The sequence below is a fragment of the Sesamum indicum genome, linkage group LG4 (genome assembly GCF_026168435.1).
Source record: "Sesamum indicum cultivar Baizhima isolate 11 linkage group LG4, ASM2616843v1, whole genome shotgun sequence".
In the NCBI taxonomy this organism is placed as follows: Eukaryota; Viridiplantae; Streptophyta; class Magnoliopsida; order Lamiales; family Pedaliaceae; genus Sesamum; species Sesamum indicum.
Window position 1 is genome coordinate 20,196,526 of NC_142660.1, and position 15,933 is coordinate 20,212,458.

The following is a 15,933-nucleotide window of genomic DNA, read 5'->3' on the forward strand; positions in this document are numbered from 1 at the left end:
TATACATAAAATAGTTTTATTTTTTAAATATATAAATGCTGTTAATTTTATAGACAAATTACAACCGTCTCTCATGAGATTTTGGATAATTATGAATACGCCGTTATTATTTGAAAAGTTAGAAGTCCCCCACTCAAATGAAAAATAATTTGTGTAGCCCCTGCACAGTGAGATAGAAATTACTATTTTACTCTTACTGAATTTTTTTTTTTGTTAAAAAAAAATATTTGACAAAATATATAAAAAAAAATATGAGGATGATAAATGTAAATAATCGATAGGACATATTAATTGATAAAAATATTTTAAAATTTTCTAAAAAAATATATAAAATTTGAATTTTTATCTAAAATAACGTTCACCACAAAAAATGAATTTATTTATTATCATTGATTTTTGTAAAAATTTAGTTAGTAGTATCATTGAATTTATTTATTATATCTAACAATATTTATTTTTTCATGGCCATGGATTTCTTTTGTTTTCAAATATTAATTAACTACTCATTTTATATGTTAAAGTTTGAATTATTATTATTTTTTTAGTTTGTTTTTTAAGACATACCTAGATACTAATAGATTTATTGCAGTTAGGCATATGGTTTGATACTCAATTGAAATCTATCGATAAAACTCGCTTGAATTCGATTAGAAACTTAATAAATCAAAATTGAATAAAATTTCTATCCAATAAACTTTTGAGCTCGATCGCAAAAGTAATAAAATATAGGGTAAATTACAACGACCTCCCATGAAATTTGACATAATAGGAATATTCCCTTATTGTTTAAAAAATTACAAATACATCCTTAATATTGATGAAGTTATGTAATCATTAGATGAATGTATGAAATTGTTAACTTTGCACTTGATGTATTTTTTTTAAAAAAATTAAAAATCTAAAAAATATCAAATGGGGTGGATAGGAATTTTTTAAAAATTATCCACTTAATCATCGAAAAATAAGAAAACTTTAACAAATAAATAAAATTATAATTCTTAATATGCAGGGACATTTTGGTCAGTTCACCACAAAAAATAAATGAAAACCTAATGGATTTGGCTATTTGTTAGACAACCATTAAAATCAGAAGGGTATTGGTAATCTTTCGCACAATGGGGATATTAGTGATTACGCCAAATTTCAAGAAAATTCGTTGTAATTTACACTAAAATATATCGAAAAGATCAAATTACTCGAGCTCTATACATTTTTTATCAAATTAAAGTCATCTGAACTCAATTATATTAATAATTAAATTAAATTAATGCATTTTTTAAAATTTGATAATAATTCAAATAAATTTAAATAATAATGTGTTGGTCTAAACTCGAATTATTTACAACTAAATTAGAGGCCTATTGCACTTTCTCCCCAACACGACTTTAAAACAAATTGTAACCTACTGGAGCGAAGAGCACATAAGGGAGGGAGCATTCAACGTCTCCTGAATTCCTACACAAAGCAATGTACGCAGAGCAGCAGAAGCAGAAACGTTGAGAAATGAGGCTCTTAATGCTCACTTCCCGCACCAAAGCCATTCTCACAATCCCCACCCGCACCTCCTCGCGAAGCCTCTCCACGCTCTCCCGGAAACCTAATTCTAACCCCAATTTCTCCTTCTCGATTGTCTTCCGATGGGAATCAGTTTCTTCACAGTCTTCCTGGTCGTTTCTGCATCGGAGCCCTGGGTTCGCCGTGCCGAAATGCGTGTCCTCAATTTCGTCGTCCGCTGCGAGTACGGTGGAGTGGAATGACGCCGTCACAGGCTCGGAGATTGGTGGAGTGGTGGGGTTGGAGGAGGAGGATGAGATTAATGAGGCTTCCACTACTTCTATTCCCGTTAGAGCTTATTTCTTCTCCACTAGGTTCGAGTTTTCTTTTTTTTTTTGGTCAGTGGTTTTGTTTTGGATTGATGATTAAATTGTTGATTATGGTTGTTGTGGTTGTGTGGCAGCGTGGATTTGAGGAGCTTGGTGGAGCAGAATAAACAGAATTTTATTCCGCCTTCATCTAGAATGACTAATTACGTGGTTCTGCGATTTGGTGATTTGAAACCTGACCCTAATGTAATTTTTTTTTTAGTTTGGCTTCCATCTATTATAGTTATTAGAATTTTAAGTTATGAATTCCCATTAATTTTTTACCGTAATTGCATGGTGACTAATCTGCCTAGGTTAATAACTGCCAGTCTCCTACAATAAAATGGCTGTATACATAGTGAAAATGCGAAGGATAATACTAGTGGTTTGTTTCAGATGTGTCTTAATTGAGATGGTGAGTTCCATTAATAGCAATCCAGTAAACTTGAATAGTTTTAGTTTTTGCGGGTTTAGAATCTGTCCACAATATCATATTAAATTGTACCATAATTTTTTCAATCATGATTTTGGAGTTTTCATGTGAGAGCTATGTTGTCAGTGAAAGAGGAGCAAATTGTTACCAGAGGTTTCTTAGTGGAATAGATCTGCATTATTCGTGTTTTGATATATCATTTGTCCTTGAATGGACCATCATTGATTTGTTATTTTATATGGGTTAGGTGAATTTATGAAGGTGATTCACCTCAGGTAGGAGTTTAGGTACTTCAACCTGTTACTTTCATGTTTCATTAAAATGCAAGTTGAATGCTTTCCGGTTTGTTTGGTCCTTGTATGGTCCTTAAGCTTATTTCTATTGAATACCTAGTAATACAACCTGGGATTTCATAGATTTGGAAAGTGGACTAGACTTTTTTTATACTGTACATCTCCGGTTATGAGCAAATATGTGCATAACTGACACTTTGCTTGCCTTTTTTTAATAAAAAAATATATATACATGATTTATAGTGGATGTTATTGCTCAGGGTTTGGGATCTAGTTTAGGTGGAAATGATTGCTGTTACATGGTAGTTTTCCAGTACGGCTCCATTGTCCTATTCAATGTCCGTGACCATGAAGTTGATGGATATCTAAAAATTGTAGAAAGGCACTCTTCAGGATTGCTACCTGAGATGAGAAAGGATGGTAAGCCCACTTGTAAAGTCAGATTTATGTTTTACGCATTGTTGTATCTAGCTAACTATTGTACTAATTATTCTTTCCTCTTGTGTCTGATGCTTTATTATGTACATAACTGCATGGAAAAGATAGGATATCTCAATTTACGAATGGTATAACAATATAAAATGAAAATAAAGTGCAACCACATGATATTATTCTATATAATGTGCAGTACCATCGACATGTCTCTTTCATAATCATATGAACTGGGTCTGCTCCTTTGTGAACTGCTGCTTGATGTGTACTGATTAAACGGTGTGAAATTTGACCAAGCCTCCACCAGACATCCGCCTTATGCAGTCATTTTCCCAACTAATAGTGAACTCTCTCCCTATAACCATGCCAAAAAATATAGCGGAAAAAGTTAATCACGAGGGTTTTCCAGAGATGCATAGTTAGGAAGAACTGGTTTCAAAGTTACATGTAGTAGCTTTCTGTAAACCTTTGGTTGGAGGGATATTAGAAGTCGATGTGTTTACTGAATTTGTTGAGTTGCAGCTTCATCGAGGAAGTTGCACTTTTGGTCCCACCACGATAGAGGGTGTTGCACATTTGGTACTACAGTATACAGGCTTAGCACATTTAGTCCCATAGGCTAAAAAGTTGTAGCATTTGGGACAAAAAATGCTACAATCTTTTACTCTATGGGATCAAATGTGCTACAATTTTTATCTTATGAGACCAAAATGCTTCAACTTTTTATCCTACAGGACTAAATGTGCTAAGCCTGTAAAACCAAAAGTGGAACACTCTATCGTGTGGGACCAAAATTGCAATTTTTCCCAGCGTCATCTATGTTGTCTTTCATAAACCTGATATGTTAAACGTTAATAAATACAGAAATTAGCGTATTTGTAGCTAATCTTAGTAAAGAGTGGCTGTGTTGTACTCTTTTTATGGTTCCAGTTCAGTTATGTATTCTAATGTGTTTTTTATTTGCTAATTTGGTGCTTATATATTATGTAGCAGTAATTTTTCATGTATATAACAGTATACTGCCACTTCTTCATACCTATTTCCCTCCATTTTATGAGTTTCTAACATGGTCCTTTAATTTAGAATATGAGGTGCGGGAGAAGCCAACTTTGAGTACATGGATGCAAGGTGGTCTTGATTACATAATGCTGCAGTACCTAAACATTGATGGGATCCGTACGATTGGTAGTGTTCTTGGTCAAAGTATTGCTCTTGATTATTACGTTCGTCAGGTAAGTTTCCTATACACTTTCACTGTTAACGAGTATGGCGATACCTTTGATTTTGAAGATATCTTATTTAGCCCTTTCTGTTCACTTCTTAGGTTGATGGAATGGTTGCAGAATTTACTGACATCAATCGGGGAATGGAAAAAACTGGCACCTTTACAATGGAACGAAAAAAGCTCTTCCAACTGGTTGGAAAGGCAAATTCAAATCTTGCTGATGTAATTCTTAAGCTTGGGCTTTTCGAGAGGTAATAATTTAAATTATTTGATGTAAAATTTTTTGATGAATTTAGTAGGAGATATGCACGTAGTGAGGAGTTAGAAAAAATTGCTTCCCCAATTGTGACAAGGCAATTTGATAATGCTGCCTCAATTATTAGACTGTGTTCCTGTTGCCCTACTGTATGCTTCCAAGTGGTCCTATTTGGAGATAGATTTAGGGCAAGGAAAAAAGGAGAAGAAAGGCTAGGTAGAATAAGCCATTTGGAGTTTGGACTGATTACTCTGTGTGGCTGAGTAGTAATAAGTTGCCTCTTTTTTCCAGATTCCAGAATCTGGAATTATTAGTTCATCCATCACATGCGGACAGGATAATTCTTCATTTTGGTTTACCTTTTCAGGGGATGACTTATTGTTGGAATTCTTGCCTTTGCATAATTAGAAAGTTCACTTTTATCACCTGTCTCTTGATTTATGCTTTCATCATGTGAATGCCATAGTCCTTCGTGGCTTGGAACCAAAGTACAGCACTCTCTTCAGCTAAATTTACAGTTTTGTAACTAGTTTGCATCTTCTCTAACTTGTGAAACTGAGGAATCTTATTACCTAATCCAGATCAGATATCGCGTGGAAGGATGCTAAATATGCTCAGATTTGGGAGTACCTCAGGGATGAATTCGAATTAACTCAGAGATTCGCAAGCCTTGATTTCAAGTTGAAATTTGTAGAGGTATTGCCCCTAGGAGTCCCTTTATACCTTCTAGTTACCATTTCCTTACCGCGTTGTAAATTATCCCTGCTTATGTTTTTCTTTACCCCTGCAGCATAACATTCGTTTCCTTCAAGAGATTCTCCAGAATAGGAAATCAGATTTCCTCGAGTGGCTGATTATCATCCTAATAGGTGCTGAAATCCTCATATCCGTGTACGACATTGCTCATAAATCGTCAATCACATCTTTATAGAATCCCCCCTTGATCATTTCAAAGATACGTACCACGCCTCATCCTGATTCCGGATTGGATATTTGTACATACTACTACAAAAATTAGCATGCTCTTTATATGCAAACTGGTTACAGATAGTTATTTCCCTTGTAAATCTTGACCCGTAGCCCCTATATTTTCACCACCACGAATTTGTACAAGTTTTGAATTCTGTAATTCATTTGCTGTCTAAAGGAAATTGAACTCTTCTCCCCTCTGAGGTTAAAGAAATTTGTGGTTGTTAGTGTGGCCCTTTCTTACAAGTATGTCTAGATGCAGAACAAGGCTGTAACTTCCTCAATGCTTTTCGTGTAATCTAGTGTTTCACCAAGATTGTACTTCTCAATCGCATCTGCACTTACTAAACTGGGTGCGCCTATCTTAATACCAGAACTATCTTTTGCTGTTGAACTGAGGGAAATGCTAATTCAAATCGCGTTTGGTCCCATTTGAACTAATTATATAGCAAGTACAATACATTTAGCCTTCAATTGGTGTATAGTTTAAAAAAATGATCAATCACATGATAAGTATTTTTTCTATAATTAATTTGGTTCGACCAAACTTGATTTGTGTATGAATTTTTCGAAGAACTATTCCGTGGAAGGTGGTGTTTGTCATGTTCAATGAAGTCTTGAAAATGAGAAGAATTTGTGTTTTCCCGAGTAATGAAATTAGTTTTGATCAAACTTGCTCGTTTTAATGAGAAGTTATCAATGTTTGAATAATACATTTCTTGACAAGATGTTAGTACGATGTACTCAAGGAATATATTATATATGTGTGAAGTTTTATTATTAATTAATGATGTATTTATAATTATAACTACAATTGCAATGAATTTACTTGTAGTTTCATAAATGACAGGAAATGTGTTTAATTAAACCAAATTTTAGGTGGGGTTTGTGTAATTTATCCAAAATTATTGCATGATCCTAGGAGTTTTTTTTCAAATTATGACTACGGAGTAAAAGATTATAATTTATACTAAAATTAAAAAAAAACATCATCTATAATCACAAATGGCTGTTAATGATACTATCATACTAATTTTAAAATATGACAATTTACTCCATTATTTTAGAATTTACATGTAATTATCTTTTTTTTTTGGAAAAAGAAAATAGTTCTATTTTATTTTAACAGCGCTACACTTTTTTTATTATGTCAATAATCAATTTTATTTTTGTTATTCTAAATGTAATTTATTGATTATATATTTTATTATTATTTATGGTATTTTTAAAATATAAAAAAATATTTATTATATACACAAAGACAATGTGCCAGGCAATGGGTGAAAAAAAAAATTAAAATGAAATAAAACAAAAGGCTGAAATGAACATCGTACATTAACTAACATTTCTTTCAAAGTTTGGTCATATAGAAACCAAATTTGGTCTTTATGTTAGTTAAATTAGATCCAGACCCAAACGCAGATCCATTACTATCGAATTATTCGGGCAAAAGGATACGGATCCAAGCCACATATGGGTAGGGTGAATGCCCAGTTCAGAAATATGGAAATGACAGACATAGCCCTGTAGACACGGTTAATTACGAAACACGCACAACTACTTGATAAAGTCCAACTCGGCGTGGGCACAACCCGACCCATTTCATTTCCTTTCCTTTCTCAAGTCTGTGACTGTTAAACCAAAATACTGACAGAATCTCCAACCAAGAACAAGAGAAGAGGTAATAATCTCTCGATTCCTTTCTTTCTTCTCTCTCTCTCACCCTCTCCCTTTTTTTTTTTTTTTTTTTGGTTTCTTGGGGTTTTAAATTGAATGAATTGGCTTTAATTGTATGAAATTGTTTACGGACGATTTTCATTACATCGTGGAGGTGCAGTCGTGTATTGGAATCAGATTTTTGTCTTCCCAATTCCCATTCGTGATGGAAACTGGAAGAAAATTGCAGATTCGATTCTTAAATCGAAGTGGGTTTCCGAAAATTTGTGTAAATGTAGTCTTTCTGATGCATTTCAGTGAATTCTGCTGAGAATTTGATGCTTTTCGGTGAATGCTCTGAGAAATAATTGGGGGGGGGGGGGGGTTTAGGTGTTCCAACTTCGGTGAATGCTTATGTTTTTGTTGCACTGATTTATAGTACATAATGCTTGATTTCATGTTATGAGGATTTTGGGGATGGTAGATCACTCGAAGTTTGACATTTTCTTATCAAATTGAAATTACTGTACTGGATATAAAACTTCATTGGTCTGCAGTGTTTGTCGGATTTTAAGCTGTGGACTTTTATTGCGTAAGATGAGCTTCTAAAAGTGGTGGTAGTAACCGCATTTAAATTTCTTACTGTTTGTTAAGGATGGCAAGCACTGTGGATGCAGCCGGAGAACCTATCCCAACTTCGTCGGTTTTGATGGCCGCTGCGAAGCATATAGGGACTAGATGCCGAAATGAGAATTTAGCATTTTTGAAGTGCAAGAAGGATGACCCAAACCCTGAGAAATGCCTCGATAAAGGACGCCAAGTAACTCAATGCGTGCTTCACCTGTAAGTTAAATCATGATACTTGTAGGTGTGATGCAAGATAGATTCTTTCTACCCTTACTATTGTCTAATTGTTTGGCCGCTTAATGAATGTGATTATTAGAGCATTATATGGCAGCTACTGAAAGTGCTGAGCCATTGGTCTTAACATCAAAGTCCTATATACTTGACGTTGAAGGTGGCAGGTTCAGTCTTTTAAATTTAAAGTGTCTGATTTGAGATCAGTTGTAGGTAGGGGATATTTCATGGTTACTGATTTCACTGTTTTTTCTGTATTGAAAGCTGATCTGAAGTACGATTATCAAAATTATATGTTAGTACAAACAGAACTTAATGTTTATGCTTTTCGTCCAGGTTTTGGCTGCCTTATGAGACTGGTAATTGTATGGGGAAGTTGTAGCCAACACTAGATATTAGTTGAATGCTTACTACTGTTGACCTTTCATAAACTTAATTGGTTCTCTACACTTGAACTATAAGGGGTCCCTCTCTCCATCTTCCACACTCTGCCTTTCTTCTGTATTTTCTCCCTTTCTCTCTTTATATTTCTTCTTGAATTTCTCTTTTTCCCCTTTTCTTTCTTCTTTTCATCTAACTCGGATTTCTTTTCCTCCCTTCTATGGCCATGGCTGAGCCCCTCTCTGGTGCTCTCTGCATTATCCTACATGACCAATCACTAGAGAAAGACGGATGAGGGAGAAGGAATAGGTTAAGATACTCTTTGATCATGGCTGAAAATATATACATTCACAAATCATAGTAAAGATACAGAACATATGGGCAAACTTGTAGAGTTTTTCTTCAGGCCTGTTATTATATTCTCATGCAGGACATTAAGGTGAAATTTTCGAGCACTCAACTCACCTTTTAGATAATCAGTTTGTCTCTCCCTTTGAAGCTTTTGTGCTGCCCCCACGCTCTTCAATTTGTAGGGACAAGTTGCTCAGATTTAACACATATCTTGTAAGTTAGACATCCTATAATATGAAGATGCTTTCATTTAACGAATTAAGGTGAGTCAATGAAAACGCACATCAGAAATGCATGTATATCCTAATTTCCTAGCCTTAGAAACCTATTCCCTGTTTGGTCTACCCTAGCATCCCTTAATCCCTTTAAATATTTCCAGTTCCTACTAAATAGTGTTGCTGTCTTTTCTTAGAGTCAACCTTGGTTACAATTGATGTGTTTTTAGGTTCTCCTCTTCCTTTCATTGTGAAAGAAAGAGGGCAATCTCACATGAAATTGACCTAAATGAAGGAGAAAGGGGGCTCTTCCATTGTTTCGTCTTTGCTTTGGCCTACAAGGATAGAACTGAGCGATTGTCCCCAAGTTTCATACTATTTAAATATGTAAGTGTTATATATAGTTGTTGGAAGAATTTTATTGCTTTTGATAGTAGAGATAAATTAGATGTTATGTGTTTGATTTTCTGTATTCCATGTACTACTTGTGGCCTGATCTTCTCCCGGTTTTTCCGTTAACAGGAACTAGTTACGAATAAGCGCACCACTTGCAATAACACTTCTAGCTAAACCCATAGCTCTCTGCAACTAGACTACCTTTGAGCCAAATCCAAACCTGATCCCCAAGTTCAGCAATTTTTGCTGTATTAGAAACAATTTGAAGAGAACCAAGAACGGAAGATACCCACAAACAACGTCAATATTGAACATAATATGTGCATCTCCAGACTTAGATATGCTATAAATCAAAGTGTGTTATTCTTTAAAATGCAATGTCACAGACTGCCGCACCAGTTACATGACTTATGAATACTGTATTTGCATTTTTCTTGCCTGTGAGCATATGTAAAATTATACAGAACAGGAAGATTACATTAGAATGAAACTGTGAATCTTAATTCAAATTATTTCGACATGTAAATGCAGGTCAGGTTTGACCATGGTAATCAGAACCCATAATTTGATCAAAATGCCCATAACTAAGATCCATTATGAATCCATCTACTGTTGCCAACCCATCCCATGTGCATCATGTTTGGGTTAACCATCCTGTAGATCCGTAATGTAATTCATTCCCAATAGAGGCTTTTACATTTTGATCTATTTCTGAACCCCAGGCTGACCCTTCTGCAGTTTGAAGATTTCCATGTATGCATTTCTGTGGATATACTAGTATTCAGCAAGATCATCTTTCTTGTACCTAGACTTCTAGTTGAAGTGCTCGTAAATATGCAGTTTCAGGGACGAGAAACTATGATAATGGAACACTTGAACGTGTACCATCTTGAGAGCAAAAGGAGAGAACCCCAGACTGTCTAGTTTCAAACTACCAATTCTAACAGCGTTGTGTTATTTGTAGGCTGAGAGATCTCCACCAGAACTGCAACAAAGAACTGGATGCTTATGCTGGATGCATGTATTACCATACAAATGAATTTGAATTGTGCCGCAAAGAGCAAAAGGAGTTTGAGAAAGCTTGCCCCCTCTGACAAGGATAAGGAGCAAGACCCTCCGACCTTGTGAAACAGAATAAAATTACCCAACCATCTGCATTTTATCGGATTTTTTTTGGTCCAACGTACTTTTCATTGATCTATTCTCCGTTGTATGGTAGCAGAAAACTCGTTTGGATGTGAAGAAATGTCGCCTGTTTGAAGTATTGCAGAAAATCCATTGGCTAAATGCCATTTTACCCACCGAATTTTGTTAAATTAGCAAAAAAAAACCCTCTGTGTTTTGAAATGAGCAAAATCCCAGCAAATAAAATCCCATTTTATTATAAATTGACGGAAAGTGGTGTGGATGCTGGGTGGTGACTTGAGCCGTTTTGGTCAATATTTTTAGTCCACGTTGGACTAAAATACCCATTATATGAGTGTATAAGAGACTAAGGCATCTTAGATTTGTTTTTAACTTGTTTTGAGTAATTTTTTTATTATTTTATCTCTCTAAAAAAGTAAAAAATTTCTTTTAAATATATTTATTTAATGATTCGAAAACATTATATAAAATTTTTAATATTTAATAATTTAAACTAAAAAATTGAATTACAATCACAATATAAAATTTAAATATCTTAACAAATGCGGATACTAATGAAATATAAAATTCACACATTGTCAACTAATTTATATATTAAGTAAATTATATTTAAATTTATTACATTATAAAGTGGAGTGATCAGTGGCCATGCCCAAATCTATACGAATAATACAAATATGTGTTAATAACTAATATTCATAACAAAAAAAAAATTGTATAAGAGTTATTAAGTAACTTTTACCTGCAACAATTGCAGCGCACCACCAATTGCAGCTTTGCCTTTTGTGCTGCCATTGCATAATTCACGATATAAAAATGCCAGCACAGCACTCCCCCAACTATAGTTCCTGGCCATTTCTATATCTTCTAATTTTGAAAGATATAGTAATGACACCAGGTTACCTGATGAATTTGGGCACATCATCCCACTCAATAGAAGCAACACAACAACACTGGCATACTGGATGACGATTTCGTGGAGAGTGTTTTGAGTAATATTGACTGTGCATAAGGTACGTCATCATCCTCTGAAGCAGCTATGGCACATCGAACTACTCAGCAAATATTTTACCGCTCTATACCATTTTTCGGACAAACATTCCCGGAGGTACCCGTGGATTCCATTGATGTACCGAACATGAAGTATGCAAAATTTTATGACAAGAATGAAGGCAGACTTGATGTGGTAATACTTTTCAAAAATAAAGAAACTTTAATCGAGGCGGTGAAAGATTACTCGATACGACATGCACGTCGTGAGTATTGGGTAGCTGAGAGTTTGAAGGTCAAGTGGAAAGTATACTGTAAGCAGCGCAGCCCAGGTATATATATATATATTTCTATAAGTATAAGCATACATGATTAATCGATTGATTCATGTTTATTTTTTTCAGATATGCGGTGTAGATGGGAGCTGTGAGAGATTTTGTAACAAAAAATTGGAAGGTGGATAATAACAAAATAGGATAAAATGCATAAAATTCCCCTGTATTTTAGAAAGTATGCAAAACACTCCCACTATTTTCAGAATAGACTAAAAACTCCCTCCTGTTTTGTTTTAGTCAGCAAAAAATCCCCATTCTGTTAGAAACTAATGAAAGGTGGAGGAGACGCGCGTCTGCTGCGTTTCGTAGTCATTTTCTGTGGTTTAGGTTCATATTTAATAATACTTTGGACTAAAATATCCTTCTATGGGTCTATATAACATACAAAGGGCTTTTTGGCTTATTTTGTGTCTTCCTTTTGCCATTTCTCACTCTTAAAAATAAGTATTAAATTTTATCATATTAAATTTAAATTAAAATATTAAATTAATTTAATTTATTTAATATTAAATATTAAATTAAATTATATTTAAATTCAACAAATTTTATATTTGTTAATTATTAAATCTAAAATTGTTTTAATTAATTAAAAAATATATTTAATTACAATAATTATCATTATAATTATTCTTAATTAGTTAAAATATTTAATTATTGTAATTATTTAAAATAACTCTTAATTAACTAAAAAATATTTTAATTAATATAATTAAAATTAATTAAAAATTTTAAAAAATAAAAAAAAGTCAGATCACGAAGCATTGCCGGTGGTCCACGACCGAAAAATTGAAATGTATGTATAGAGTTGATGAAAATCGGTGGGAGGGGGCTCATTCGATTCGCAAAGAGGAGACGAAGTGATTGGTGGTGGTCTACGACCGTGGGTCGCTTCGGTGACGGTGAATCGACGGTGGAAAGCTTCGGTGGTGGTGGTGGTAGCCCAACGTCTATGGTTGATGAAATCCCAAATTGTTTGAGGGGAAATGTTCGCCTCATCAACTGGAGTCGAATGATATGTGTGGCGCCCGGCGACTCGCCGTGATGGCATCGGAATTTTAGAGAGAAGGTGGCGGCGAAATATTGGGCGAACCAACGGATTTCAAAGGTGCCGTGGCGACGCGTTTGGAGGAATTTCATGACACAGACACTATGGCTTGACCGGTCGTGAGACGATGAGTCGAACGGTGGTAGTCATGACAGGAGACGTGCCGGCATTCTCCGATGAACGGCCGGTGGCAGCGGGGGAAGGGGTGGGGGTGGGGTGGGGGTAGTTAGTTTTGTTTATATATATATAATAATAATATATTTTTTAATTTTAAATTATTTTTTTAAAATCTAACGATTGAGATTAATTGATTAGATCTAACGATCAGTATTTGATCAAAAAAGATCCAACGGTCTTATTTATCGGCTGCCTTGCTTGAGGAATAGTTTCACGAAAATGGAAACGAACCGGAATAATGTCCGATCTTGTTTCTGGATTGAGTATAAAGGGGATATATGATCATTTTCTTCTTCTGTGCATCTCTGTGATGGGTAAATCTCCATGAAAAAGGGACAACTTTCGTGTAGTTTGTGATTGAATGTAACTGTTAAGATTTTCTCTCGAATAAATCTTTCTCTTAATAGATCTCTTCTTGTTTCTCAATCTTTGGAGAATGCGGCGTTGTATTATTGTAAGTTCTTTGTTCCAAACATTTCCTGAAAGTAGATGACAAGTTTTAAATCTTAATGCAGGCAAGGCATATCTCGTTGAATCAGTCTTTTTCGCCACATCGCGTATAATGGAAATCGAACCCCCTCTGCTGCTGTTGGGCGGATGGAGAATGCAATACTTCGACCCAGCAACTTGTTAGGAATATAAAATCTAACGATTGAGATTAATTGATTAGATCTAACGATCAATATTTGATCAAAAAAGATCCAACGGTCATTAAAATAAGAAATAATATATATTAAGTAAGGGTATAACGGTATTTTTCTAAAAAATTAACACAATTAGTTGGATTTAACGGAGAAAGGGCGATTGAGTTGAGTTTTACAAAACACAGGGGTGTTTTTAGCCTATTCTCATAACAAGAGGGTGTTTTTTGCATACTTTCTAAAACACAGCGGGGTTTGTCCTAACAAAATATTAGGGGGGGGACCATACATATATATTGAATGAAATGTCCCTCGAACATGGTAATTTAGATAAGATTTATGTTGCTTCTTTACTTTTAGTAAAGGTGAAATGTAACCCCGCGTACGGAATAAAGCTTGCCATCCAAATTGTGAAAGACCATACAGGGTATGATATACCATATCAAAAGACATGGTACAGTTTGAAGATGACACGTGAAATTGTTTAGGGCACATGGGAGAGCTCAGTTCGAAATCTAGCAAATACATGGGAGCTCTCCAAAAATATAATCCAGAAACGATTGTTGAATAGCAACACAAAGCCCGCCACCCGTCAACCAGTGCATATGTGCTAGGATACGTCTTCTGGATATTCAAGCCGTGTATTGAAGGGTTCCAACACTGTCGCAAACTTATCAGTGTAGATGCTACCCATTTATACACAAAATACAAGCACAAAATGTTGATTGCTGCTGTTATGGATGAAAATCAACAGGTACTCCCTCTTGCCTTTGCAATTATCGATGAAGAATCATATTCATCTTGGAAGTGGTTTCTTAGACGATTGAGCGGATATATTATATGGGGGGGACGTGGTATTTGCCTTATTTCTAACCGCCATCCTGGTATCATTAAAGCTGTATGTGAAAGTTCGGATCTCGTGCCACCTAACGGCGTGCACCGATATTGCTTGAGGCATGTGTGTTTCAATTTCAACAGTCAACACAATAATGTCATGTTGAAAGATCTTTATTGGAGACGTTGGCTCTGAATATCATATCAGAAAATTTAATCGAATTATGGAAGAGATAAAGAGCCAGAAACTAGCCGCATTTGAGTATTTAGACCAGATCAACAAGGAAAAATGGACAGCATCTCATGATGGTGGATGGCGATGCGAAATTTTGACGATAAATATGTCGGAATGCATAAATAGAGTATTGAAAGGGGTTTGCCGCCTACCGTTGACAACAATTGCTGAGATGACGCTTCAGCGAACTGTCCATTATTTTCATGAGAGATTAGCGAAAAGTACTGTATTGTTGGCCAACAACCAACTGTGGATGGATTTTACGTATAAGATATTCACACGTTAGCAACAAAATTCTGTTGAGTATACTGCCACCAAATACCATCAGTTCCAACAGTCCGCCTCGGTTGTTATAAGACGTCACAATGGACATGACTTAATACCCATGTTGTAAAAATTACGAATCGAGAATGTTTTTGCGGTAAGTGGACTCAATTTGGTATTCCTTGCAGTCACGCTAAAAAAGTATGCGCTGCATACATGATTAGTACTGCATCAATGGTAAAGGATTATTATGATATAATGGCTTACAAGAATACATACTCTAAGTAATTTGAACCTGTGCACTCCGAAGATTATTGAGAGTACCGGGATTTGAGTTGGTCCACGACACTACTATTCGCATTTCTTCACGCCCTGGTCGAAATCAAACATCACGTACACAACGAGATGGATTGGACACAAGCGCGTGCAAGGCAACAAGCCCAACAAACAAATTCTTCTACAATCAAATGTATCGGTATCGGGTTGTCAATAATAATTGTATACTTCATTGTATTTTTTTATAATTGTATAAAAAAATATACACTATTACATTTGTACATTTAATTGTAATTTTTTAAATTAATACAATGTTAATATTATAATTTTTTGGACTTTAATATGTTGTTAAAAATTAATTTTATATAATTAATTTATACAAAATTTAATTAAATAAATTTAAAAAAAAATGTCGAGTCGTGATCTCAAATCACGACACCAAGTCGCGATTTTAAATCGCAACTTGAGCTTTTTCTTTAAAAAAATTAATTTTTAAAGAAACCACGACTCATTATATTATTATTAATATATTTAAAACATTATATTAATATAATATTTTTATTTTTTTGTAATAAGTAAATAATTAATCCCTATGTGAAGTGTCCCCCTAGCTGTATGATGACGTGCCCCACTGAAATGGGCTTATTTCTTGGGCTTGTCAGT

The 15,933-nt window shown here is 34.7% G+C and overlaps 2 protein-coding genes across 3 annotated transcripts; both read left to right on the plus strand.

The window, feature by feature from the left end:
- Positions 1-1,433: 1,433 nt before the first annotated feature.
- Positions 1,434-5,684, plus strand: LOC105161136 (protein RETARDED ROOT GROWTH-LIKE). The gene is made up of 7 exons (XM_011078732.3): positions 1,434-1,868; positions 1,958-2,069; positions 2,849-3,008; positions 4,104-4,252; positions 4,345-4,496; positions 5,083-5,197; positions 5,292-5,684. The coding sequence occupies exons 1-7, from the start codon at positions 1,504-1,506 to the stop codon at positions 5,430-5,432; spliced, it is 1,194 nt and encodes a 397-aa protein (XP_011077034.1). The 5' UTR covers positions 1,434-1,503; the 3' UTR covers positions 5,433-5,684.
- Positions 5,685-7,001: 1,317 nt separating this feature from the next.
- On the plus strand, positions 7,002-10,628 carry LOC105161137 (NADH dehydrogenase [ubiquinone] 1 alpha subcomplex subunit 8-B). 2 transcript variants are annotated; one of them, XM_020693573.2, is made up of 4 exons: positions 7,002-7,151; positions 7,781-7,969; positions 9,162-9,318; positions 10,292-10,628. In XM_020693573.2, the coding sequence occupies exons 2-4, from the start codon at positions 7,782-7,784 to the stop codon at positions 10,364-10,366; spliced, it is 420 nt and encodes a 139-aa protein (XP_020549232.1). In that variant the 5' UTR covers positions 7,002-7,151; position 7,781; the 3' UTR covers positions 10,367-10,628. The 2 variants fall into 2 exon arrangements, with proteins under 2 accessions (XP_020549232.1, XP_011077035.1); XM_011078733.3 differs by lacking the exon at positions 9,162-9,318 and having other exon boundaries at positions 7,003-7,151.
- Positions 10,629-15,933: the final 5,305 nt, after the last annotated feature.